Here is a 24,304-nt window from a genome sequence, read left to right as displayed (position 1 = left end):
TTTATTTAATTATAAAATGTAAATTCATATTTTCAAACAAAAAAATTTGAATTGAAAATTATGAGATTGCTAAAATTTTTACTTCATCTCAAACAATAGAGAGTTGCATTTATAATAAAAATGGAGTGCATTTATCCTTTATTTAAATTAGAATTTTCAAATTGAATTAAATAAGTTGAGCCTTCAAATTAAAAAGTGGCTCGAGACGATCATCATCAAATTATATATGGGAGAAATTTGAAATTATAATTTGAAATTTTTTATTTGAAGTCAATAATTTAGTGTTTTTTTTTTTTTGGACACTTCCTTTTCCTCTGTGAAAAAGGGGAAGGAAAAAAAAAATGTTCTTTTCTTGCCTCTGTCAATTCCTTGTGCTCTTGCATTTCTCTTCCCTCCAAACAAAACGCAGTGTTAAATCCTACTCTTACATAAGCAGAGCTCCAACTTTTTGGCTACAAGGAGACAAATATGGAAGTCACCGACGGCGACGAACCGGCGGCGACACCGTCGACGGACGACGGGCACATGACCACCGTTGCACAACATTATTTCGGGAACCCAACTGAGAACGCCGATGCCTTCTCCATCACCATCATTGAGGTGCCCTTTCTCACCCTAATAAAAACTAAGAATATATATATATATATATTAGGGCACCAAATTTAGATTCATTTGCTCAAGAATTTCAGCAAAATACTCGAACCCACTATAGAATTCGGTTTGGTTTCTGGGAAATTGTAGGAATATAGAAGAAACCCAGTAAAAATGGGCACACCCGTAAAGTATTATTAGCCTTTTTGGAAAACTCAATCAGGAACTCCGTTTGGTTTCTGGGAAAATTGGAGGAATATAGAAGAAACCCAGTAAAAATGAGCACACTTTTTGGAAACAATAGCAAATCCCTCTATTCTCTTAGCAACCAAACAGAAGGTAGATGTGAATTCCTAACGCTTATTATAAATTTTTTGTTTAAATTTTGTTCTGTTTATGTCATTGATTCAGAATATGAAAGAAGATTACGGGTTGTTCATGTGGCCGTGTAGTATCGTTCTGGCCGAGTATGTTTGGCAACAAAGATCACGCTTTTCTGGAATTAGCGTAGTTGAGGTATTGCAATTCAACTCACTTGGCTTTGTAGTTTAATTCAATTATTATGTTTTTTTTTTTTTTTGGGTTACTATTTGAACTTTTTTCACGCAGCAGAAGTGTTTGTTATAAAGGTAGGACAAATTTGGTTGTTAAATTCAAGTCCCCCGGCCTAGTTGGTAAAGCGCCCTAGCTTCCCGAGCGGATGAACTCGTGTTCAAGTTCCCCCTTTCCTTAGTTTACCAGGAAAAAAAAAAAAACTTTGGTTGCTAAATTTGTCTTTTAAGAATACTCCGTATGACGGTGTTTGATTTTAAGCCATGAATGCCCTTTTTTGGGGTTTTTTTGTTATTAATTCTTTTTGTTATTATTAGTTTACAGCTTGGAGCTGGAACTTCATTGCCTGGTTTGGTTGCTGCAAAAGTGGGTGCAGATGTCACACTAACTGATGACTTGAACAGACTAGAGGTATTATATGTTAATTATTTGTCAATGCATGTCCCAGATTGCTGCTTGAAATTTGATGTATAATATATGTAAGTATATTATATATTTATATGCAAATTGATGAATTGAAAGCTTCAGTTATCTTCCATGGCATGCTGAAAAAATTACAGCTCTTTTCTAGTGCTTCGTTACTGACTATTGAGACCTCAAAACGATTTGGTGGTTCTGAATGTATATTTTTGCACCATGTGCAAAATTGAGGAAGCTTAAATTAATGGGCCGATTGGAACTTAAATAAAGATTTATTATTTATTTAAGTTGTTAATTTTCGGTCGGGGACTGGGATGGCTGTTTCTAAAGTTGGAGATTGAAGGGGTCCATTTTGTTCCACATTGGCATTTTGGGGATGGCATTCTGTTGTTTGAAGTAGAAAAGTAATCCTTTTTACCCTTCTGTTGGCCCTTGTCCGAACAAATCGTTTCACAATTTCAGTCTGTGGGATTAAATGCTCAGATGTGTGTGACTGTGTGAAAATTGATCTACTGATTTTTCACAATCCTGCAAACTTGGATCTGCAGGTGCTGGCTAACATAAGAAGAGTTTGCGATTTGAATAACCAAGAGTGTAAGGTAAACTATCCTCTTCATCAATTTATATATAAAACCTGCCCCGGTTAACTGATGCATGTGGCCAGAGTGGTGGTACAAGTGTACAACATTTCACTATGATTGCTGTCTTTCAATTGTATTTCCTAGCCGGAGCGCATCAACATTCCTGTTTCTGCCCTCTTTTTTGCACAAATGCACATTATATACCAAGATCGTGTCTACACACTGTTGAAGTCCATACCTGAATAGCATGATGAGAATTTTTTTTTCTTGAGGTGATTTTGCTCTATCTTGTAGGTACTGGGGCTCACGTGGGGTGTGTGGGATGCACCTATCTTCAGTTTACACCCCAAAGTCATCCTCGGAGCAGATGTATTATATGATGCTAGTGGTACGATAATTGTTGCTACCTATTTATCTGCTCTTTAATTTCCTCCATCAGTAAATTGAAGATGAGATGTTTTTATCATACATGTGTTGTAAGCCTTCGATGATCTCTTTGCCACCGTGACATTTCTGCTCCAAAATTCTCCCGGATCAGTTTTCATAACAACCTATCATAATAGGAGGTATTTTCATGCGCTTTACACCTTGTCATTTTACCGGGAAAGTATGCATTTCTCTCGCTCATCTAAGATTTCTATAAAGGAAAAACAATGGCATCCTTTCATTATTTCTTTAATGATGTTGTGCAGTGGGCATCATCTCATTGAGTTCTTGATGGTGAAATGGGGTTTGAAGTGCGCGAAGCTTGTAGATGGCTTCTCGTTCTTGCCATCTTGCAAGGCATCTGGGTTAAGCGGCAATATTCAACTAGCAGAGATCGTAATAGTTTGACATAAGGAATGCCATAAGTTAGCAGTGAAGGAGGTGATTGTCGATCCGGCCATTCCAGTTTTCCTATCGCATTATAACAAAGACAGCATTCCATAGCAAGGTGACTAAATAGTTCAATTCATGTTGTATCACAGTAATGGATTGCTGTAGCTCATCTTTTTAAAGACTTGATAGGAACCATTTTTCAAAGCCAATGTCTGCAATTGAAGATTGAGAATTTGAGATCCTGTATTTGTATGATTTTTGTTTTGCATTCTTTGACAAGAGTTGCATTTCAAGTGTTGCGACCGGCTTTGAGCTTGGCCTTCAGGAATTTTGTGAATGAGATATGATAATAATATATATTTGAGATATTGTATAGAGATTAGTTACATACTATTATGATCCTTCTAAAACAAGTTTGAAACCAGAATGATGAACCATTTTGTGCTTTTGTTATAGTGCAGCAAATGAAATGGAAAAACTCACGAAGATAATCCAATAAGCAAAAACCTAATCCAATATGCAAAAACCAATAAATTGACGGTGAGGTTTTATCTCGAGATATTTAACTTTAATATCATGTTAATCACCATCTACTCTTAAATCTTAGAGACAGTCTAACTTTAATAATTAAATCCATACAATAAAATTGGTATATATATGATCTGTCTATTGTTATACAAAGATATGATCAAAACCATATATACACAACCAAAGGTTTGTGTTAATGCTGAAAAAAGGGAAGCCAAGCTGTTGTGTATTACATCTCAAACAAATGACAATAAAATACAATACTATGAAGGACTGCAATTTGGGGAACCATTACCAGGATTCGATGTCGCTTATGGTACAACAGTAGCACCGGGAGAAGTACTGGTAGGAGGAACTGCAGTGGAGTTTCATGGGTCGATTGGTAGAGTGTTGGAGTTTTTAGAATCATAACCTGAGACAACACTTCTTGTTAACACAAAAGCTTCACACCCACGCGCGCACACTGTCTAATCAATAACAGTATAATGTACTCACAGTCAGATTCCTTCCAGCCCAAGACCATCTTCTCACGATCAAAAACGATACGGTAGCCTGCCATGAAGTTTTCTGGATACAAAACAAGAAGTTATTACTGTACTAGGAACTATTTCTCAATGGAAATGTGAATGCAATCACACAACACATATTTATCACGCTCGCTTATATATAAAGCAAAGTAAATCCAACAAATGGCCGTAGGATTAACATTAATATAAGAAGTAAATTCCTTGAAATAAGCAATGTGAAACATATACTCACGTCCAATGATATTTATATCCCCACTCTGGAGAAGGCCCAAACAATATAAATATGGTCCACTCTGGAAATAGTAAAAAACACTTTAGTACATCCAGAGGCAGGAGTAGGATTTAAAACACACAAAATGAGACTTTACCTGAGAAATTGAAACTATAACTTTGGATCAGAAACATAAAATTGACTTCCCCCTTTCATCGTTAAATTCAAATTGGGAATTTCAATGGTGGTTTGATTTTCACTGTATGTAGAGAAAGAGACGATTAATGAGGATTCAATAAGAAAAAGTATTAAAGTTCCAGGAAGCCCTAGCTAGTAACAACTCTTGTTAGTCATGCAAGAGATACTGTATAGGATCCCTACTTTTGTCGGGATTGTGTTTGGTTGGAGGGTGGGGAAGTAGTGTTTGGCTATGGATTTAGCCCATAGCCTCTGCACAATCCCCTCCCAAAAAAATAGAAATAAAAAATAAAAAGAAGGGACAAAATCAATTAGATGAAGCAAATATCCAAAGAAAATCGACCTTAATTCATAACAATATTCAAAAGGAAGACTGGAATTAGATGTGTCCCGTTTGTCTCGGATATAGGAATTGAACTGCAAAGTAACAAAAGTTAATTATAATTATGAAGTCAACAATTATATCTGGTTGATATCGAAAGTTCATTATATGAACCACTTACACTCTCAGAAATCTCTGCATAAGCTGGGTTGTTTAAGTATGTGAATGAGGTACCAGAATCAAATATTGCATCGAAACTAAGATTAGTGGTTTTATTCTCCATAATTATTTGTGTCACGCTGATATTGTAAGTTGGACTGATGAAACATTCCAAAGAAAATAAAATCAGAACAATTGGCATGTCAAAGAAAGAAAGATAGTCAAGATGGTAAACAGACGCATTGTGCAAATGAAAGAGTCTACTCACTGTAATTCACCCAGATTGAATGGTGTTTCTGCTTGGTCTGAGCTACCTTTATCTCCAAAACTGATTCTACCAATTCCATCTTGTCCAAAACACATGGAAAAGGAATTCGCAACAAGCCCATCACTCGCTAAAGTGCTAGGAACAGATATATTTTCCATACCAAGCCCAAACAGACCATTGGGAGCTGCACCATCCAAGAATGAACCAGTTTGAATCATACCGCAGCTGCCATCAATGTCGCACAGCAAGATCATAAGTGATTGTGGGCAGAAAAATTTACTAGATGAACATCAGTATACTGAGGTAAGGACAAGAAACACTAAAAATTAGTAGATGAAAGCAGTACAAATTCGAAGGTTCTAGTAAAGATGAAGAAGAATCAATTTTAAGCAAGGTTGTCAGGATCGGGATTCTATGTAGGATCGTTGGGGGCTCCGTAGAATCGGATCGAGAATCGTAAGATTCCACCAAACTACTAGAAAAATAATTCAAACTAACTTCTTAAACAGTGATATCTCTAAAATATAGCAAGAATAACCCTAAACACAAAAAAAAATGTATAATAGTATCATTTCCAAGTATAGCTACATACATCTTGGGATAAATTCATACATATATATCACAGAGAATGTAGTTCAAAAGGTAGATCTTGCATGACAACTGTGCAACATCAATTTAATTTGAATCGTGAGAGACAATACTAACTTGCAATAGATGCTAGGTCGTAGGTACAACAGGAATCGACCTCGGTCTGTTAAAAAAGTAAATCCAAAATAAAAATAAATAAGTAACTAACATTATTTATATAAAAATTGGGTGATAGACACCCCTGTTTTTGTCAATCAAAAATATCTGCATTGTATTAAAGAAATGAATGAACAAATTTTCATTATATGAACATTAAACATGAACTAATAGTAAATAGTCTACTACCAAGTAAAAATTTATTAGGTCAAAACTAAAGAAAATTAAAACCAAGAAGTCAAGAACCAAAAGTTAAAAACAGAACAACAATCCCAGAAAACTCATCCCCTATATTCACTGAAAAATCACAATCAACCATGAAGAAAAAAAAAAACAAAAAAACCTGAATCTACGATTCTACCACAAATACGATTTATGTGCAATTTAAATCGATTTGGGGTGCTAGGATCGTAGAATCGTACGATTCTACGATCTAGAATCGCGATTTTAACAACCTTGATTTTAAGCCAATTGATGTTAAGTGTTGGAGGATTTGTGGCAATTTCTAAAGTTGTAGTTTTAAAATTTAAAACAAAATTACATAAATGATATAAATTTATCTTGCCTTTTGAGTTTTGACATAAAATCCATAGAAATAACAGTACCATGCTATTCATTTTTAATGTTGACAATCTTGGTGGACTCCCATAAAGCAGAGGGAAGGTCCTATTATTATTTAATGGAAAAGTAATATGAGAGTTTACTCACCCAAACGTAACTCGTGGCTCAACAGCTTTTAAATGACTATCTTCTGTAGTTAAGTGCAACACATCCTCTACCAATATACCATTAGAGGAAGTACCATTGGAAAGATACACAACTCGATAGGTACAAGTGTTGCGTGACGCAGAGCATCGACTTTTTTTAATAGGACACAATGTACTGTTGCAGGAAATCCTCGTGCTTGTCGATGAGTTATTAGGGCTGTAAATACTAAGGTCTACTACCTGTTTTACAAAGATGTTAAGTAATTGTCAAGATAATAATTTTAAATAACACATATCATTAATAAAACAGTAGGATTCAAACTTTTAACACGAAGAATGAAATATTATTTGCCAAAGGCAATGCCATATACTTGAACAAAATACAATTAGCCTCATTCAGCATAGTTCACAACTAATTACAATAATTAGCACTTTATCTCATGGGACTTTGCCATTTGAACAACTGATTAACAAATGAAGCAGATAAGTGAACAAGACTAGTTGCAATTCAAGTTGGAAAAGAAATTTATAATAGACTATATTAGCCTTTCAATAACCTAAATTAAGTCACGGAGAGGAGGAGCTTCCTCGACAATTCCACTAGAAACTAATATTGGTAAAGTTTAATATGAACCTTAAAGGATGGATGTGGTAATATGATGATACAAATAGTTAAATGTGCAAAACATTAAGGTAAAATACTGGTTGTGCCAAAAAATAAAAGAAAATCAAAAGAAAAATAGACTTCAGAACTGATTACAAGCCTGGGCAGAGTTAAAAGGAAAATATTAAATTTTCTCAGGAACCAATAAACTCCAATTGACCTGAACCAACCTACCCATAAAATGAAACATAAGTTTTTAAACATTTTTTGGTTAGGTAAATACTTTCACACACAATCACACACCTCCACAAAAGCCCCACTGCAAGGCTCGAATCCTCACCTCCCATTTGGGAGGAGAGCTTATACATCCTAGGTCAATGGTCCAGTGGTACAATGAAAATGAAACTAAGTTGCGATAGGAAGTTAAATCATAGTTTCTTGGCATAAAAAAGGATATCAAAATGTAGTCATGTTAAAAGAAAAATCCTTTTCATGAAGCATACAAAGTATCTACATATAAAGCAATTTTGACAAGTGACGCATTTATTATCATGTGAAAAGAGGACATGCATTCTGCAGAGGAAGCAAAACTAAAATTCAAAATAATTCAACATACATCTCCAGCCCGTGTCTTTAAGCCACGCACACAACTGGTGCAATTGCATGGTAACCAGAACAGGTCGCTACCAGTGTCAAGCGCCACAAGGAAAGATAAAGCTGGTGTCCCCACAGAAACATTGGCATAGTGCAAACTGCAAATTACAATAAAGATAGCCATAACTGAGAATCATAAAATGAAACTCTAAACCCCGATTTAAAATTTCTAGTACCAAAACACTTTCCTTTCAACCCTATATGCAACATCGGGTCTGCATTTTTTTTAACTTTTTGAGAAAAAGACCAAACAAGTAAGTAAAAAAAAAAGAAAAGAAAATCAGGAATTGATGTGCTTACAATGCCTAAGAACTAATAAAACCAATACCTAAACCCCAACCCTGCCTAAAGCATATCATGTCGATGCACAATCGAATAAGATTTACCACTAACTAGTTATTAGAATCGAATCATTAATGGGATATCAAATTAAATGTTCAATTCATATCATGATCTGAATTAGCTAGGCACGTAAATGTATGCTCTACAAATAGAATGGACTTTAACATAAAATTAAAATTTTATTATTTCTATTTAGATGCTTCACAAAATCTCCAAATATCTAATTATTCTGATGGGTAAATTCCTTTTGGCATTACTTATCTTCTTCATTTTAAACCAAATTGATATTTAAATACGTTCACATAATAAGAGTCACGAGCTCTCTTTACCAACCATATGATTGAGACAGTGTGTAATAACATCCTTTCAAAGTTTTCTTTTTGTATTCTCAAATTTAATGGACAATAAGGAGAGCCCATGACTCTTTAAAGAGGTCACAATAGCATTACTATCAAAATAGCTCTAGAAGGAGAATCTTATAAAAAGTAATATCATTATCCTTTCAATTTTCTCTCCAATCAAACAGGGACTAATTCAAGATCCATTAGAATTGTGCCACAAATCACAGCTATCTACTCAAATTCCAACCAATATATATATATATATATAATTAAACTATAGCTAAAAAGGTAAATATCATTGTCCTATCAATTTTCTCTCCAATCAAACAGGGTCTAATCCAAGATCCATTAGAATTGTGAAACAAATCAATACTATCTACTTAAATATTCCATATCAAAAATTAAACTATAGCTAAAAACACATTAAAATTAAGTAAAGGATAAAGAAGTCATACAATCCCAGCGAACTGAGCCGATAAGTCTCGTTGCCGTCCATGAAAGTGAGATGGGTGGAATTGACGGTGTCGGCGAGGCCACGTCCCCGGATGAAGCGATCACGGTGGGCCATAGCAGCATAGTACTGGCGACTACCCATCTCCGGCAAGCCATCGAGGTCCAGAATCCCCTTAACCGGGTCGGAGTACCTGTGGTGGATAGTGAAGTCGAACGTACCAAACCCATCACAGCTCTGTGAACCCCAATTCAATATCAGAAAAACCAAGTACCCAGAAATCAAAACATAATTAGAAGAAGAACCCATTTGAACTGGGTATAAGTTTCACGGGAATCAGGTTGAATTGAAACCGGATTGCTCTGAAACTGTTTGTGGAAATGAATGAGCAGAGAATATATATATGTATATTCAAAGAAGAGGAGAATAGAGAGAGTGAATTGTTTGAATTCTTTGACGCGTTCGCACCTGGAGGTTACCGTATTATTTTTAATTTTAATTTTAATTTTTTGGGCTTATAGTCAACTGTTAAAAATGTTGGGTTCAAACCATTTATTCAGGGGGCCAGTGAAGTAACAATGGAAGTTTGGTGAAAATGTGGGCTGAACTTGGACTTAGTAGTTGGGTGTCAAATTGAGGTTATATAATGGTTACATAGATTAATTTAATTTTTATTTATTTATTTATAGTTTTTTAATATTAATAAAATTGTAAGAACTTTTCAAAATTTAAAGATGTTATATCCATGGAAAAGGTGGAACAATTACCGGCGTGCCTTTTGATTTGACTCTTTGTTTCACTCTTTACAATATCATATTCTTTTATGCTGTGTTTGGTAGCAAGGAAGGGAGAGGTGTAGAGAGAAAATAGGACGGAAAAAACAATTTTTTTTTTTATTTTTTTATTTTATTTTATTTTTTTTTTATTCAGTTGAGATGATATAAGGAAAGAAAAGAGAATGGGAAGGATGATATATCATTCCTCCTTTACAAATTTTCATCCGCCCAAAAATGCGCAGAAGAAAAGAGAGAAGACAAGTGGACTATTTTAGAAATTTTAAATTACAATACTATCCTCTTTAGATTAGAATATTATAAATATTATTTGATATAATGGTAAAAACAATTAAAACTTTTCCTTTCCTTCTCTCCTAACGAACATATTAAATTATAAGTTTATTCTTTAACCGAACAAAAAGAAAAAATTAAACAATCTTTTCCCTAGGAATGTCTCATCCATCCCTTCTTCTCTCCCTTCCACTCAATTTTTTTTCTTTCCTACCGAACAGAGAATTAAGCTGTCATTAAAGTTAGATAAGGCTGATGTCGTGAGTTTGGTGAGAGTTGTGGAATTCAAGGATGTAGCCTAGACGAACCTGCTCGGAGGCTCGCAGAAGAAGCAATTAATCAGTAATGTGGACATTTGGTGGACCTAGCAACGGGATTTTTATGTAAAGACTTCTCAGCAATGACATAAATTATACAAGTTTTAATTAATCAGTAATGTAGACATTTGATTTTTATGTAAAGACTTCTCAACATTTGGTGGACCTAGCAATGAGATGTTTATGTAAAGACTTCTCAGCAATGACAAAAATTATACAAGTTTTAAATTACAGTACTATCCTCTATAGCTTACAATATTATAAATATTATTAGATATAATGATAAAAACAATTAAAACTTTTTCTTTCCTTTTCTTCTAACGAATATAGTAAATTATAAGTTTATTCTCCAACAGAACAAAAAGAAAGAATTACACAATCTCTTCCCTAAGAATGTCTAATCCATCCCTTCTTCTCTCCCTTCCACTCAATTTTTTTCTTTCCTACCGAACAGAGCATTCAGATGTCATTAAAGTCATATAAGACTGATGACATGAGTTTGACGAGAGTTGTGGAATTCAAGGATGCAGCCTAGAGTCCTAGACGAATCTAAGGAGGCTCGCAGAAGAAGTAATTAATCAGTAATGTGGACATTTGGTGGACCTAACAATGAGATTTTTATGTAAAGACTTCTCAGCAATGACAAAAATTATACAAGTTTTAAATTACAGTACTATCCTCTATAGATTACAATATTATAAATATTATTGAATATAATGGTAAAAACAATTAAAACTTTTTCTTTCCTTCTCTCCTAACGAACATAGTAAATTATAAGTTTATTCTCCAACTGAACAAAAAGAAAGAATTACATAATCTCTTCCCTAAGAATGTCTCATCCATCCCTTCTTCTCTCCTCTCCACTCAATTTTTTTCTTTCCTACCAAACAGAGCATTAAGCTGTCATTAAAGTCAGATAAGACTGATGACATGAGTTTGGCGAGAGTTGTGAAATTCAAGGATACAACCTAGACGAACCTGCGAGGAGGCTCGTAGAAGAAGTAATTAATCAGTAATGTGGACATTTGGTGGACCTAGCAATGAGATTTTTATGTAAAGGCTTCTTAGCAATGAAATAAATTATACAAGTTTTAATTAATCAGTAATGTGGACATTTGATTTTTATGTAAAGACTTCTCAACATTTGGTGGACCTAGCAATGAGATTTTTATGTAAAGGCTTCTCAGCAATGACAAAAATTATACAAGTTTTAAATTATAATACTATCCTCTATAGATTATAATATTATAAATATTATTGGATATAATGGTAAAATAATTAAAACTTTTTCTTTCTTTCTCTCCTAACGAATATAGTAAATTATAAGCTTATTCTCCAACCGAACAAAAAGAAAGAATTACATAATTTCTTCCCTAAGAATGTCTCATCCATCCATTCTTCTCTCCCTTCCACTCAATTTTTTTATTTCCTACCGAACAGAACATTAAGCTGTCATTAAAGTCAGATAAGACTGATGACATGAGTTTGGCAAGAGTTGTGGAATTCAAGAATGTTGCTTAGACGAACCTGCGAGGAGGCTCGCAGAAGAAGTAATTAATCAGTATTGTGGACATTTGGTGGACCTAGCAATGAGATTTTTATGTAAAGACTTCTCAGCAACGACATAAATTATACAAGTTTTAATTAATCAATAATGCGGACATTTGATTTTTATATAAAACCTTCTCAACATTTGGTGTACCCAGCAATGAGATTTTTATGTAAAGACTTCTCAGCAATGACAAAAATTATACAAGTTTTAAATTACAATACTATCCTTTATGAATTACAATATTATAAATATTATTGGATATAATGGTAAAAACAAATAAAACTTTTTCTTTCCTTATCTCCTAACAAACATTTTATTCTCCAACTAAACAAAAAGAAAGAATTACATAATCTCTTCCCTAAGAATGTCTCATCCATCCCTTCTTCTCTCCCTTCCACTCAATTTTTTCCTTTCCTACCGAACATAACATTAAGCTGTCATTAAAGTCAGATAAGACTGATGACATTTGAATGCAACAGAACAAGAGGAGGAAGCTTCTCGGGTCATTGGTGAGTCAAGTCAACTGCCGATCAATCAGCCTATTTTAGTTGTCTAATATAGAGTGATTGCTTGAAAAGGGACATGTACCTAGTTGGTTGTATTTTTCTTTCCCACCGAACATAGCATTAAGCAGTCATTAAAGTCAGAAAAGACTAATGACATTTGATTTTCTAAACATCCTCTTGTTAAATTTGTTTAAGTTTGGTGGGCCCACTAAATGCAACGTTTTAGTTGGGGTAGTAGAATGCAACAGAACAAGAGGAGGAAGCTTCTCGGGTCATTGGCAGTTGTAAGTCAAGTCAACTGCCGATCAATCAGCCTAATTTAGTTGTCTAATAAAGAGTGATTGCCGGAAAAGGGACATGTACCTATTTGGTTGCATTTTTCTTTCCTACCGAACATAGCATTAAGCTGTCATTAAAGTTAGATGAGACTGATGACATTTGAATTTCTAAACACCCTCTTGTTAAATTTGTCAAGTTTGGTGGGCACACTATTTTAAGGTTAAGTGAGTCCTTGAAGAAAATTTGTGTGTATTGTGTGTGTCAAGGGCTGCAAATGCCGAGCTTTGGCATGCTCGGGCCCGGCTCGCTACAATCTGAGAGGTGCTCGGGCTCGGGCGAGCTTGACCTAGCCAAGCACAAGCTCGACTCGGTTCGGGCATACACATATATAATACACAACATATGAGTGTCTACACATAACACAAACAAATTGTGTGTTGAGTTATAGATGTATAGTTATATGTATATGCATACGGCATACCTTAAGGCTGAGGTTGTCTGATATCATCAACAGTTGTGCATCGTTCATTTTTTGCAATTAATTTCATGATTCGTCCTTTGTTTTCCCAAAAGAATACGAAATACTAAAGGACCGGTGAAGGGAGAGGCTGGTGGTCGCCGATCGTTGCAGAGAGTAACAAGTAGAAGAACGTCGCCGATTGTTGCAGCGTGACAAGAAGAAGAATGAAAGATCGAGAGGCAAAATGGGGATGCGCTGCGCATCGTTGCAGATAATGATACGTATAAAGATTAGGTCTGTTATGTGTCAACATTAATGGGTAGGTCAGTTGGGCCTTTAAATTGAAATATGGGCCATTTTGTCTTTGGATTTTTCATTTAGATAATAGGAATGTACTATACATCTGGGCTTATGTTGTTTAATGGAACAAATTTATTGGGCTGGATCAAAACTTTATAAATTACTGATAAACGAACCTGTTTACAAGCCAAGCCTAATATTGTTCGCGATCGGCTCGTTTATTAAAAGAGCTCAGAATTTGTGCTCAAGCTGGCTCATTAACTAAATGAACTAGACCAAACCGAGCCCTTAACGAGTCGAGTTCGGGCTGTTCATGAATATCTCGGTTCATTTGCAGCTGTATGTGTTTTTTTTTTTTTCTTTCTCAATAGAATTTTTTCTGTGATATTTGATATACAAGATGAAAAATTGTATTTGTTGGGACGGGGCGACACTCATAACCTCACAGTGGGCATGATAATGAGTGTCTCAATATCGTAAGGTGCTTCAATATTCTCCGCAGATTGTGCAATATATAACAATTAAATTCGAATTGTTTGCACTTGAGAGTAATTTGGAATATTTGAGTTTTAGTATTTTAGATATTTAATTTAGGGATGCAATGTTTATGCTTGTACTTCATTTGATTTTTCAAATTTGATATATACCATCATTATTCCTAGAGTATAGAAATATATTTTGTGATAATTGTGAATAGTATTTTGTTACGACATTGATACGATCACAATTTCTTAGCGAGGGACCATTCTTCAAAGCCAATGTCTGCAACTGAAGATTGAGAATTTGAGATCCTGTAGCTTGTGTGATTGAATTTTCTTAGATTGATTTGAAGACAGTATTTGTATGATTTTTGTTTTGTATGCTTTGACAAAAGTTGCGTTTCAACTGTTGCGACCGGCTTTGACTTTGGGCTTCAAGAATTTTGTTAATGAGACGTGATAATAATATATATTTGAGATATTGTATAGAGATTACTTACATACTATTATGATCCTTCTAAAACAAGTTTGAAACCAGAATGATGAACTATTTTGTGCTTTTGTTAAAGTGCAGAAAATGAATTGGAAAAACTCATGAACAGCAAGAGTTTATTAGTAAATTGTCTGTAATTTTGTAGTGGATATTTGACCTTGTGGATATGCACACCCTAAAAAAAGAAAAGAAAAAAGGAAGGCTCTGTTTGGATGTAAAATATTTTTCAGAAAATATATTTTTATTTTTTGATTTTGGTTGACGTATTATATTTACAAAGAAAAAAAAATTAAAATCTAACAAAAGTAATTTACCTATAAATTTTCGACAAATTATTTTACATGTTCTGTCCGATATACTCGAGTACTCGACCCCAACTTAGACCAGGCACCGAATAATAAAATTAATACAAATATTTAACCTAAAAAAACAAAAAAAATCGAAGAAAATATTTTACGAAACAAACTGAGCGGAAGAAGATAAGAAGTGGGGGACAAATGAATCGAACATCCATGAGATATTCCATATCTTTGCCAAAAAAATAAAAGGGCACTAATTCATAAATTGCAAACCGATCCCTTCTCTTAATAATCAACATGTAGTCAACAATGAAATTTTCTTTCGGTAAAAATGAGATTTACAAAATACCAAATTTACCCCTGATCTTCTCATAAGAAGTTGACTTTGTCAAGTAAAACAATATATATAATGTCAAGGGCATAATAGTAAAATGTCATATTCCATTACAACCATCCAATGGAACTTGTGACAAGTATCACTTTTAGAAAGTAAATTAGTGTAATTATCAATAATTCAATATGCAAAAACCAAAAAAGTGACGGTGAGTTTTAAACTCGAGAGAGTGTAACTTTAATATTTAAATTCATAAAAAAAAAAAAAAAAATTGGTATATAAATGATCTCTCTCTATTGTTATACAAAGATATGTTGATGATCAAAACCATATATACAACCCAAGGTTTGTGTTGATGCTGAAAAAAAGGAAGCCAACAATGCCTCCAATCTGTGGTGTATTACATCTCAAACAAATGACAATAAAATACAATACTATGCCTGGAAAAACTCAGGAGAAAAGAATGATGAAACAATGGATAAAGAGAGAAAAGGAGACCATCAAGACTGTGCAAGTGAAGGAACTCAAGCGGGGTGAATAATTGGATGGCGGCGGCACAGTTGAAGGACTGGAATTTGGGGAACCATTACCAGGATTAGATGTCGCTTCTGGTACAACAGTAGCACCGGGAGCAGTACTAGGAGGAACTGCAGTGGAGCTTCGTGGGGCGATTGGTAGAGTGTTGGATTTTTTAGAATCATAACCTGAGACAACACTTCTTGTCAATACAAAAGCTACACACACACACACACACACACAGTCTAATTAATAACAATATAATGTACTCACAGTCGGATTCTTTCCAGCCCAAGACCATCTTCTCACGATCAAAAACAATACGGTAGCCTGTCATGAAGTTTTCTGGATAAAAAACAAGAATTTAATATTACTGTACTAGGAACTATTTCTCAATGGAAATGTGAATGCAATAACACATAACATATACATTTATCACACTCGCTTATATATAAAGCAAAGTAAATCCAATAAACCATTTAAAAAATCTGAAACCAAGGAAAGGTTGATGCCTCCGTTTGTCATCAAGAAGGTTTCTAATGGAAGGCATTTAGTTTCTCTGTCTGTGTCTCATTTACATTAATCTCTGATTTGGAATATGGTATGAAGTCGGTTTAGCAGGAGCCTTCTGCCTTTTCCTTTGTTATTATGGTCTTTACTACAGGATTTTTGTGGATACTGTAAACAAGAATGAAGTATGTATAACCCGCAATTCAGCCAACGACGGCATCAACAAAAATCTACTCTTACAGAAACTCCCTTACATTTGAAAGATTATAGGATTTTTTGCAAAATCCTTCTTTCATCTAAAAACAATATTGGGAATATTTGGTACCCATTTCCAAGATCTATGTTTCATTAACAAGTAACAACAAACACGGGCTAAGTAACGAAAGAAAACACAATCCCATGTAAAGAGTATGCTTGAGAAGAATTAGTAAATGACAATTCTTCAAAAGTCTCTAGATAAATATATCCATAGAAAAATGGAAACGATACATGGGCATAGGATTAACATTAATATAAGCAGTAAATTCCTTGAAATAAGCAATGTGAAACATATACTCACGTCCAATGATACTTATATCCCCACTCTTGAGAAGGCCCAAACAATATAAATATGGTCCACTCTGGAAATAGTAAAAACACAATTTAGAACATCCAGAGGCAGGAGTAGGATTTAAAACACAAAAAATGAAACTTTACCTGAAGAGGAGGAACTATAACTATGGGATCAGAAACATAAAATTGACTTCCCCCTTTCATCGTTAAATTCAAATTGGGAATGTCAATGGTCGTTTGATTTTCACTGTATGTAGAGAAAGAGACGATTATTGAGGATTCAATAAGAAAAAAGTATTAAAGTTCCAGGTAGCCTAGCTAGTAACAACTCTTGTTAGTCATGCAAGAGATAATGTTTGGTTGGAGGGTGGGGAAGTAGTGCTTGGCTATTGATTTAGCCCATAGCCTCTGCAAACCTCCTCCCAAAAAAATAAAAAGAAGGGAAAAAAGCAATTAGATGAAGCAAATATCCAAAGAAAATCGACCTTATTTCGTAACAATATTCAAAAGGAAGACTGGAATTAGATGTGTCCCGTTTGTCTCGGATACGGGAATTGAACTGCAAAGTAACAAAAGTTAATTATAATTATGAAGTCAACAATTAATATCTGGTTGATATAGAAAGTTCATTATATGAACCACTTACACTCTCAGAAATCTCTGCATAAGCTGGGTTTTTTAAGTATGTGAATGAGGTACCAGTGTCAAATATTGCATCGAAACTAAGATTAGTGGTTTTCTTCTCCGTAATTATTTGTGTCACGCTGATATTGTAAGTTGGACTGGTGAAACATTCCAAAGAAAATAAAGTCAGAACAACTGGCATGTCAATTCAGTCAAAGAAAGATAGATAGTCAAGATGCTAAACAGATGCATTGTGCAAATGAAAGTGTCTACTCACTGTAATTCATCAAGATTGAATGGTGTTTCTCCTTGGTCTGAGCTACCTTTATCTCCAAAACTGATTCTACCAATTCCATCTTGTCCAAAACACATGGAAAAGGAATTCGCAACAAGCCCGTCACTTGCTAAAATGCTAGGAACAGATATATTTTCCATACCAAGCCCAAACAGACCATTGGGAGCAGCACCGTCCAAGAACGAACCAGTTTGAATAATACCACAGCTGCCATCAATGTCGCACAGCAAGATCATAAGTGATTGTGGGCAGAAAAATTTACTAGATGAACATCAATATACTGAGGAAAGGGCAAGAAACACTAAAAATTAGTATATGAAAGCAGTACAAATTCGAAGGTTCTAGTGAAGAAGAAGAAGAATCAATTTTAAGCAGGTTGTCAGGATCAGGATTCTATGTAGGATCGTTGGGGGCTCCGTAGAATCGGATTGAGAATCGTAAGATTCCACCAAACTACTAGAAAAATAATTCAAACTAACTTCTTAAACAGTGATATCTCTAAAATATAGCAAGAATAACCCTAAACACAAAAAAAAATGTATAAAAGTATCATTTCCAAGTATAGCTACATACATCTTGGGATAAATACATACATACATATATATCATAGAGAATGTAGTTCAAAAGGTAGATCTCGCATGAAAACTATGCAACATCAATTCAATTTGAATCTTGAGAGACAATACTAACTTGCATTAGATGCTAGGTAGTAGGTACAAGAGGAATCGACTGAGGTTTGTTAAAAAGTAAATCCAAAATAATAATAAACAAGTAACTAACATTCTTTATATAAAAATTGGGTGATAAACAAAAATATCTGCATTGTACTACAGGAATGAATGAACAAATTTTCATTATATGAACATTAAACATGAATTAATAGTAAATAGTCTACTACCAAGTAACAATTTATTAGGTCAAAACTAAAGAAAATTAAAACCAAGAAGCCAAGAATCAAAAGTTAAAAATAGAACAACAATCCCAGAAAACTCATCCCCTATATTCACTGAAAAATCACAATCAACCATGAAAAAAAAAAAAACCTGAATCTACGATTCTACCACAAATACGATTTATGTGGGATTTAAATCGATTTGGGGTGCTAGGTACGATTCTACGATCTAGAATCGCGATTTTAACAACGTTGGAGGCCTTGTGGCAATTTCTAAAATTGTAGTTTTAAGTTTTAAAACAAAATTACATAAATGATATAAATTTATCCTGCATTTTGAGTTTTGACATAAAATCCATAGAAATAACAGTACCATGTTATTCATTTTTAATGTTGGCAATCTTGGTGGACTTCCATAAAGCAGAGGGAGGGTCCAATTATTATTTAATGGAAAAGTAATATGAGAGTTTACTCACCCAAACGTAACTTGTCGCTCAACAGCTTTTAGTTGACTGTCATCTGTAGTTAAGTGCAACACATCCTCTACCAATAGACCAGTAGAGGAAGTACCATTAGAAAGATACCTAACTTGATAGGGACAAGTGTTGCGTGACGCAGAGCATCGACTTTGTTGACTACACAATGTACTGTTGCAGGAAACCCTCGTGCTTGTCGATGAGGTATTAGGGCTGTAAATACTAAGGTCTATTACCTGTTTTACAAAGATGTTAAGTAATTGTCAAGATAATAATATTAAATAACATATATCATTAATAAAACATTAGGATTAAAACTTTTAACACAAAGAATGAAATATTATTTGCCAAAGGCAATGCCATATGCTATAACAAAATAAAATGAGTCTCATTCAGCATAGTTCACAGCTAATTACAATAATTAGCACGTTATCTCATGGAACTTTGTCATTTGAACAACTGATTAACAAATGAAGCATATAAGTGAACCAGACTAGTTGCAATTCAAGTTGGAAAAGAATTTTATAATAGACTAGATTAGCCTTTCAATAACCTAAATTAAGTCACAGAGAGAAGGAGCTGACTTCGACAATTCCACTAGAAACTAATATTGGTAGAATTTACTATGAACCTTAAAGGATGGACACGGTAATATGATGATACATATAGTTAAATGTGCAGAACATTAAGGCATAATGCTGGTTGTGACAAAAAATAAAAGAAAATCAAAAGAAAAATAGAGTTCAGAACTGATTACAAGCCTGGGCAGAGTTAAAAGGAAAATATTAAATTTTCTCAGGAACCAATAAGCTCCAATTGACCTGAACCAACCTACCCATAAAATGAAACACAAGTTTTTAAACATTTTTTGGTTAGGTAAATACTTTCACACACAATCACACACCTCCACAAAAGCCCCACTACGAGGCTTGAACCCTCACCTCCCCTTTGGGAGGAGAGCATATACAACCTAGGTCAATGGTCCAGTGGTAAAATGAAAATGATTCTAAGTTGCGATAGGAAGTTAAATCATAGTTTCTTAGCATAAAAAATGATATCAAAATGTAGTCATGTTAGAAGAAAAATCCTTCTCATGAAGCATACAAAATATCTATATATAAAGCAATTTTGACAAGTGATGCATTTATTATCATGTGAAAAAAGGACATGCATTCTGCAGAGGAAGCAATACTAAAATTCAAAATAATTCAACATACATCTCCAGCCCGTGTCTTTAAGCCACGCACACAACTGGTGCAATCGCATGGTAACCAAAACAGGTCGCTACCAGTGTCAAGCGCCACAAGAAAATATAAAGCTGGCGTCCCCACAGAAACATTGGCATAGTGCAAACTGCAAATTACAATAAAGATAGCCATAACTGAGAATCATAAAATGAAACTCTAAACCCCGATTTAAAATTTCTAGTACCAAAACACTTTCCTTTCAACCCTATACGCAACATCGGGTCTGCATTTTTATTTTTTTTACTTTTTGAGAAAAAGACCAACAAAGTAAGTAAAAAAAAAAAAAACAAAAAGAAAATCAGGAATTGATGTGCTTACAATGCCTAAGAACTAATAAAACCAATACCTAAACCCCAACCCTGCCTAAAGCATATCATGTCGACGCATGATTGAATATGATTTACCACTAACTAGTTATTAGAATCAAATCATTAATGGGATATCAAATTAAATGTTCAATTCATATCATGATCTGAACTAGCTAGGCAGGAAAATGAATGTTATACAAACAGAATGGACTTTTAACATAAAATTTATTATTTCTATTTAGATGCTTCGCAAAATCTCCAAATATCTAATTATTCAGATGGGTAAATTCCTTTTGGCATTACTTCTCTTCTTCATTTTAAACCAAATTGATATTTAAATACTTTCACATAATAAGAGTCACGATCGCTCTTTACCAACCATATGATTGAGACTGTGTGTAATAACCTTTTTGTATTCTCAAATTTAATGGACAATAAGGAGAGCCCATGACTCTTTAAAGAGAGGTCACAATAGCATTACTCTAATCAAAATAGCTCTAGAAGGAGAATCTTATAAAAAGAAATATCATTATCTTTTCAATTTTCTCTCCAATCAAACAGGGACTAATCCAAGATCCATTAGAATTGTGCAACAAATCACAGCAATCTACTCAAATTCCAACCAATATACACACACACACACACACACACACACACAAACTATAGCTAAAAAGGGTTTATCATTGTCCTATCAATTTTCTCTCCAAACAAACAGGGTCTAATCCAAGATCCATTAGAATTGTGCAACAGATCAATACTATCTCACATTAAAATTAAGTAAAGGACAAAGAAGTCATACAATCCCAGCGAACTGATCCGATAAGTCTCGTTACCGTCCATGAAAGTGAGATGGGTGGAATTGACGGCGTCGGCGAGGCCACGTCCCCGGATGAAGCGATCACGGTGGGCCATAGCAGCATAGTACTGGCGACTACCCATCTCCGGCAAGCCATCGAGGTCCAGAATCCCCTTAACCGGGTCAGAGTACCTGTGGTGGATAGTGAAGTCGAACGTACCAAACCCATCACAGCTCTGCGAACCCCAAATCAATATCAGAAAAACCAAGTACCCAGAAATCAAAACATAATTAGAAGAAGAACCCATTTGAACTGGGTATAAGTTTCACGGGAATCAGGCTGAATTGAAACCAGATTGCTCTGAAACCAATTGTGATATATATGTATATTTAAAGAAGAGGAGAATAGAGAAGAGGAGAATAGAGAGAGAGAATAAAAAATGACTAGAGAGAGATTTGCTTGAATTCTTTTACGTGTTCGCACCTGGAGGTTGGTTGTGTAGAGCCTGGTCTTCGATCATCGACTATCGATTGAGACAGAGAGAAACACACACAAAAGTCATAAGCTGTGTGAAGACGAAACCGTGCTGTCAAAAATGTTGGGTTTATTCAGGGGCAGTGAAGTAACAATGGAAGTTTGGTGAAAATGTGGGCTGAACTTGGACTTAGTAGTTGGGTTTCATACTGAGGTTATATAGTGGCTACATGGATTAATTTAATTAATTAATTATTTATTTATAATTTTTTAATATTAATAAAATTGTAAGAACTTTTCAAAATTTAAAGATGTTACTTTCATGGAAAAGGTGGAACAATCACCCTTTGATTTGCCTCTTTGTTTCACTCTTGTGAATAATATATATTTTTAAAGTCGTTGAATGTGGAAGTGTAATTCATATAGAATTTATTTCGGTGCGATTAATAGTTTTGAAAAATTTTCAACTCTCATGTTTGACTTGTTTTCTTTGATGTCATTACTATAATTTATTTGCTATTTATCAAATTTGATTAGTCCTCGCGTAGTAGTTTTAAGTATTAATTTTAAATTCCAAACTTCATTGACATACGAAAGCACATTTATTAGCTATTTATCAATATTTTTTTTTTCTTTTCTGAAGTCCAAAGCAACCTAATAATACTGAAAAAGTCATACATTTGATTTTCTAAACATCCTCTTGTTTAATTTGTTAAGTTTGGTGGGCCCACTAAATGCAACGTTTTAGTTGGCGGTAGTAGAATGGAGGAAGCTTCTCGGGTCATTGGCAGTTGTGAGTGAAGTGAACCGCCGATCAATCCGCCAGATTTTTAGTTGTCTAATAAAGAGTGATTGCTTGGAAAGGGACATGTACCTAGTTGATTGTACTTTAACGTTGATGAGTCCTTGAAAAAAATTTCAAAAAGAAGTGTGTATTGTGTGCGTGTGTGCTTTTTTTCAATAGAATTCTTTATGTGACATTTGTTGTAAAATTATATTTGTTAAGTCGGTGCGACATTCATAAACTCCATAGTGGGCATGGTCGTGAGTGTCTCAATATCGCTTCAATATTCCTTGTAGATTGTGCAATATATAATGATTAAATTCCAATTGTTTGTACTTGAGAGTAACTTGGAACATTTGAGTTTAGTCATATTTAATTTAGGGATGCAAATTTTATGCATGTACTTCATTTAATTTTTAAAATTTGATATATACCATCATTATTCTTAAAAGATAGAGTATAGAAATATATTTTGTGATAACTGTGAATAGTGAGAGTTTTTTAAGGACAATTTACTCAACAAGGTGTATTTTACGTTACACGTGTTATTATTTATTGTAATAGAATTATTTTCGTGATCTTTGATATACAGGATTTCAGATGAAAAATTGTATTTGTTACGACATTGCTACGCTCACAATCTCTTACTTAGGGAGTGTCGCAATATCGCGGGTTAAGTTTGGATTGTTTACGTCCTAAGAGACTAACTAAACATTCGAGTTTAGTATTTTGAATATGTAAGAGATGTGATGTCATACTTATATTTCATTTGATTTTTTAATTTGATGAATACCATAACTGATGGGTAGTGTGGAGTCTGATAGATACTGTTCACCAAGGCCCAACTTATTTGGAGGGTATTTTGGTTATTTTCGCACTTGCTATGTTGCCCTAGTGCAAGAGTATTTATTCATACGGAACTCTCTATATCTGTGGCTGTTTTTTTTATCATCATAGTGAAATCCCTGCAACCCTTGAACGTAGCCCTAGATTTTGGGTAAACCAACTAAAATCTGTGTGCTCTTGTTGTGTGTGTGTTTGGTCTATTTCTTGAGTTTTCTGTTTGATTTCGCAACAACAAGTATCAGAGCCATTAGGTTCGAGTGGGAGCAATGGGTACAGAAGAATGAAAGATCAAGATCGACAAGTTCAATGGTGCAGATTTCGAGTTCTGGAAGATGCAGATTAAGGATTATCTGTATCAAAAGAAGTTGTATCAGCCTTTTTTCGGAGAGAAACCAGAAGAGATGAATGATGATGATTGGGCTCTTCTTGATCGGCAGGCACTAGGGGTCATTCGATTGACACTGTCGCGTAACATTTCCTTCAACATAGCAAATGAGATGACAACAGTAGGTTTGATGACTGCCCTTTCAAATATGTATAAGAAACCTACTGCGTTTAATAAGGTATATTTGATACGGCGATTATTAAACCTAAGAATGTCAGAAGACGCTTTAATAACTGACCATCTGAACGAGTTTAACATTGTTACAACTCAGTTAAGCTCTGCAAAGATCGAGTTTGATGATGAGACTAAAGCGCTGCTTCTCTTATCCTCCTTACCAGAAAGCTGGAATGGTACTGTTACAGCAATGAGTAGTTCTTCAGAAAAAAGAAAATTGAAATTTGATGATGTTCGAGACTTGATCCTCAGCGAAGATATTCGCAGAAGGGAAACAGGGGAATCATCTGGATCTATTTTCAATACCGAGGGTAGAGGA

At 34.4% G+C, this 24,304-nt stretch overlaps 3 protein-coding genes across 6 annotated transcripts; 1 reads left to right on the top strand and 2 right to left on the bottom strand.

The window, feature by feature from the left end:
* Positions 1–359: 359 nt before the first annotated feature.
* Positions 360–3,353, top strand: LOC132266549 (uncharacterized). The gene is made up of 7 exons (XM_059767450.1): positions 360–600; positions 1,003–1,107; positions 1,468–1,554; positions 2,112–2,162; positions 2,439–2,532; positions 2,626–2,710; positions 2,837–3,353. Exons 1-7 carry the CDS (start codon positions 469–471, stop codon positions 2,976–2,978), a joined length of 696 nt encoding a protein of 231 aa, XP_059623433.1. The 5' UTR covers positions 360–468; the 3' UTR covers positions 2,979–3,353.
* A 229-nt stretch (positions 3,354–3,582) lies between these two features.
* On the bottom strand, positions 3,583–13,574 carry LOC132266548 (aspartyl protease family protein 1-like). 3 transcript variants are annotated; one of them, XR_009468641.1, is made up of 11 exons: positions 13,222–13,574; positions 9,024–9,256; positions 7,848–7,983; positions 6,629–6,867; positions 5,177–5,401; positions 4,931–5,066; positions 4,771–4,844; positions 4,387–4,488; positions 4,251–4,311; positions 3,987–4,058; positions 3,583–3,903 (listed from the first exon to the last, which is right to left on the bottom strand). XR_009468641.1 is itself a non-coding variant. In XM_059767449.1 (10 exons), the coding sequence occupies exons 1-10, from the start codon at positions 9,326–9,328 to the stop codon at positions 3,860–3,862; spliced, it is 1,392 nt and encodes a 463-aa protein (XP_059623432.1). In that variant the 5' UTR covers positions 9,329–10,704; the 3' UTR covers positions 3,583–3,859. The 3 variants fall into 3 exon arrangements, 1 of the variants encoding a protein (XP_059623432.1); XR_009468640.1 differs by lacking the exon at positions 13,222–13,574 and having other exon boundaries at positions 9,024–10,710; XM_059767449.1 differs by lacking the exon at positions 13,222–13,574 and having other exon boundaries at positions 4,251–4,330; positions 4,408–4,488; positions 9,024–10,704.
* Positions 13,575–15,314: 1,740 nt separating this feature from the next.
* On the bottom strand, positions 15,315–21,936 carry LOC132266547 (aspartyl protease family protein 1-like). Of its 2 annotated transcripts, XM_059767448.1 has the most exons (11): positions 21,806–21,936; positions 21,325–21,557; positions 20,188–20,323; positions 18,971–19,206; positions 17,585–17,809; positions 17,330–17,465; positions 17,169–17,242; positions 16,828–16,930; positions 16,691–16,751; positions 15,895–15,966; positions 15,315–15,809 (listed from the first exon to the last, which is right to left on the bottom strand). In XM_059767448.1, exons 2-11 carry the CDS (start codon positions 21,462–21,464, stop codon positions 15,556–15,558), a joined length of 1,437 nt encoding a protein of 478 aa, XP_059623431.1. In that variant the 5' UTR covers positions 21,465–21,557; positions 21,806–21,936; the 3' UTR covers positions 15,315–15,555. The 2 variants fall into 2 exon arrangements, with proteins under 2 accessions (XP_059623431.1, XP_059623430.1); XM_059767447.1 differs by lacking the exon at positions 21,806–21,936 and having other exon boundaries at positions 21,325–21,799.
* Positions 21,937–24,304: the final 2,368 nt, after the last annotated feature.

The sequence above is a fragment of the Cornus florida genome, unplaced genomic scaffold, assembly GCF_030987335.1.
Source record: "Cornus florida cultivar Cherokee Brave unplaced genomic scaffold, ASM3098733v1 CherokeeBrave_3.0.0_Hap2_Chr07, whole genome shotgun sequence".
Lineage (NCBI taxonomy): Eukaryota > Viridiplantae > Streptophyta > Magnoliopsida > Cornales > Cornaceae > Cornus > Cornus florida.
Note: the sequence above shows the minus strand (reverse complement) of the source record. Positions and strands in the feature narration are given on the sequence as shown.